General features: G+C 42.6%; 1 protein-coding gene across 1 annotated transcript; it reads right to left on the reverse strand.

Moving 5' to 3' along the window:
* Positions 1–663: 663 nt before the first annotated feature.
* RHIMIDRAFT_242987 (uncharacterized protein) lies at positions 664–1,203 on the reverse strand (the record flags this gene model as incomplete). The annotated part of the gene is made up of 1 exon (XM_023609879.1): positions 664–1,203. The coding sequence occupies one exon, from the start codon at positions 1,201–1,203 to the stop codon at positions 664–666; it is 540 nt and encodes a 179-aa protein (XP_023460871.1).
* Positions 1,204–1,272: the final 69 nt, after the last annotated feature.

Here is a 1,272-nt window from a genome sequence, read left to right on the forward strand (position 1 = left end):
GGCAACAACGCCCATTATATATTATTTATTACTGGAATGTGGATGGCTACAATTGAGATTGGTATGCATCTTAATTACAACTATCATTCCAGCGTGAATTAAGAGAGTCCGGAATGTTGTCCAAAATTGCAGTTTGGACCGTTCAGATTCCGACCACTAATGTAGACATTACTCGTTCATTTTCGGCGATTGGTTCGCCAAATTTTGAAGAAATACTCCGTCCATTGTTGCCATTCAAACATATTGATAATATCCTGAGGAGGCATTCCCTTAACGATATACGCTCCATTATGTGTGTTTTTCGAAAAGGTTGTCCATAAATTTTCACCTAGTGTAGCATTATATTGCTCTATATTGATCTTATATTAAGATCTGGTGGTCACTACAATACCAAATTCTACTTATAAAACTTATTTTTAACCTTAGGAGGCCCTCCACCACCCTTCCAAGTTTGCACATCCACTGGGCTATACCGCGACTAGTAGATGAAGGAGTAGTGTAGGGGGCCAAGGGAAGGCAGGATGGGTGACTGGCCACGGGGAGGATGTGTAGAACTACATGATGAGAAAGATATCCAAGGAAGACAAGGCTGACCAAGTCGGAGGGGTATGGCCATGGAGGTAGGAGGCTTTTAAAAGACCAAGGTAAGGACAGGTGGGTGGGTCATCGGTCATCCAGCTGTGGGTGTCTCTCCTTACCCCACACCCACTCCATAGCGAAGAAGCTGTTTAGCCTTGGACTAACCATGGTACCTTGGCAGCAGCGAATACCAATTGTAAGGTCCAGAATACCATTACAGCGCCATACCATGCCACGCTGCCCTGCAGATCTTAAGCTAAAGAGGGAACCACCAGGGCAAGTGCCAATATCTTCACGTGTGCCATAATATACTCCTGAGTTCATGAGAAAATTAAACGTAACTTCAGGTGTTGGAGTAATGACAGAGTAGAAGTGCCTTGCAGTAGGGATGGGCACTTGAACTTCCAATGACCAAAATGTCTCGTTGATTTCGACATCAAGCTCATTCATGGCGATTACTTCTTCGTCATTAGTTTCACCATCAGAGTTGCTCATTACGAATTCATCGTCAGATGAAGAAATTACAATTGCATTAGCTTCATGTCCTTCCATTGCTTCTATTTCAAAGTCGAAATCTTCAATAACAATAACAGGTGAGGCAGAAAGACTAATAGGAGTTGACATCTGGTTCTAAAGATCTTGGAGAAGTAAGAATCAGAGGTTCATTTCAGAGATCTGCAAAAACTTACCTTA

The sequence above is a fragment of the Rhizopus microsporus genome (genome assembly GCF_002708625.1).
Source record: "Rhizopus microsporus ATCC 52813 unplaced genomic scaffold scaffold_117, whole genome shotgun sequence".
Taxonomy (NCBI): domain Eukaryota; kingdom Fungi; phylum Mucoromycota; class Mucoromycetes; order Mucorales; family Rhizopodaceae; genus Rhizopus; species Rhizopus microsporus.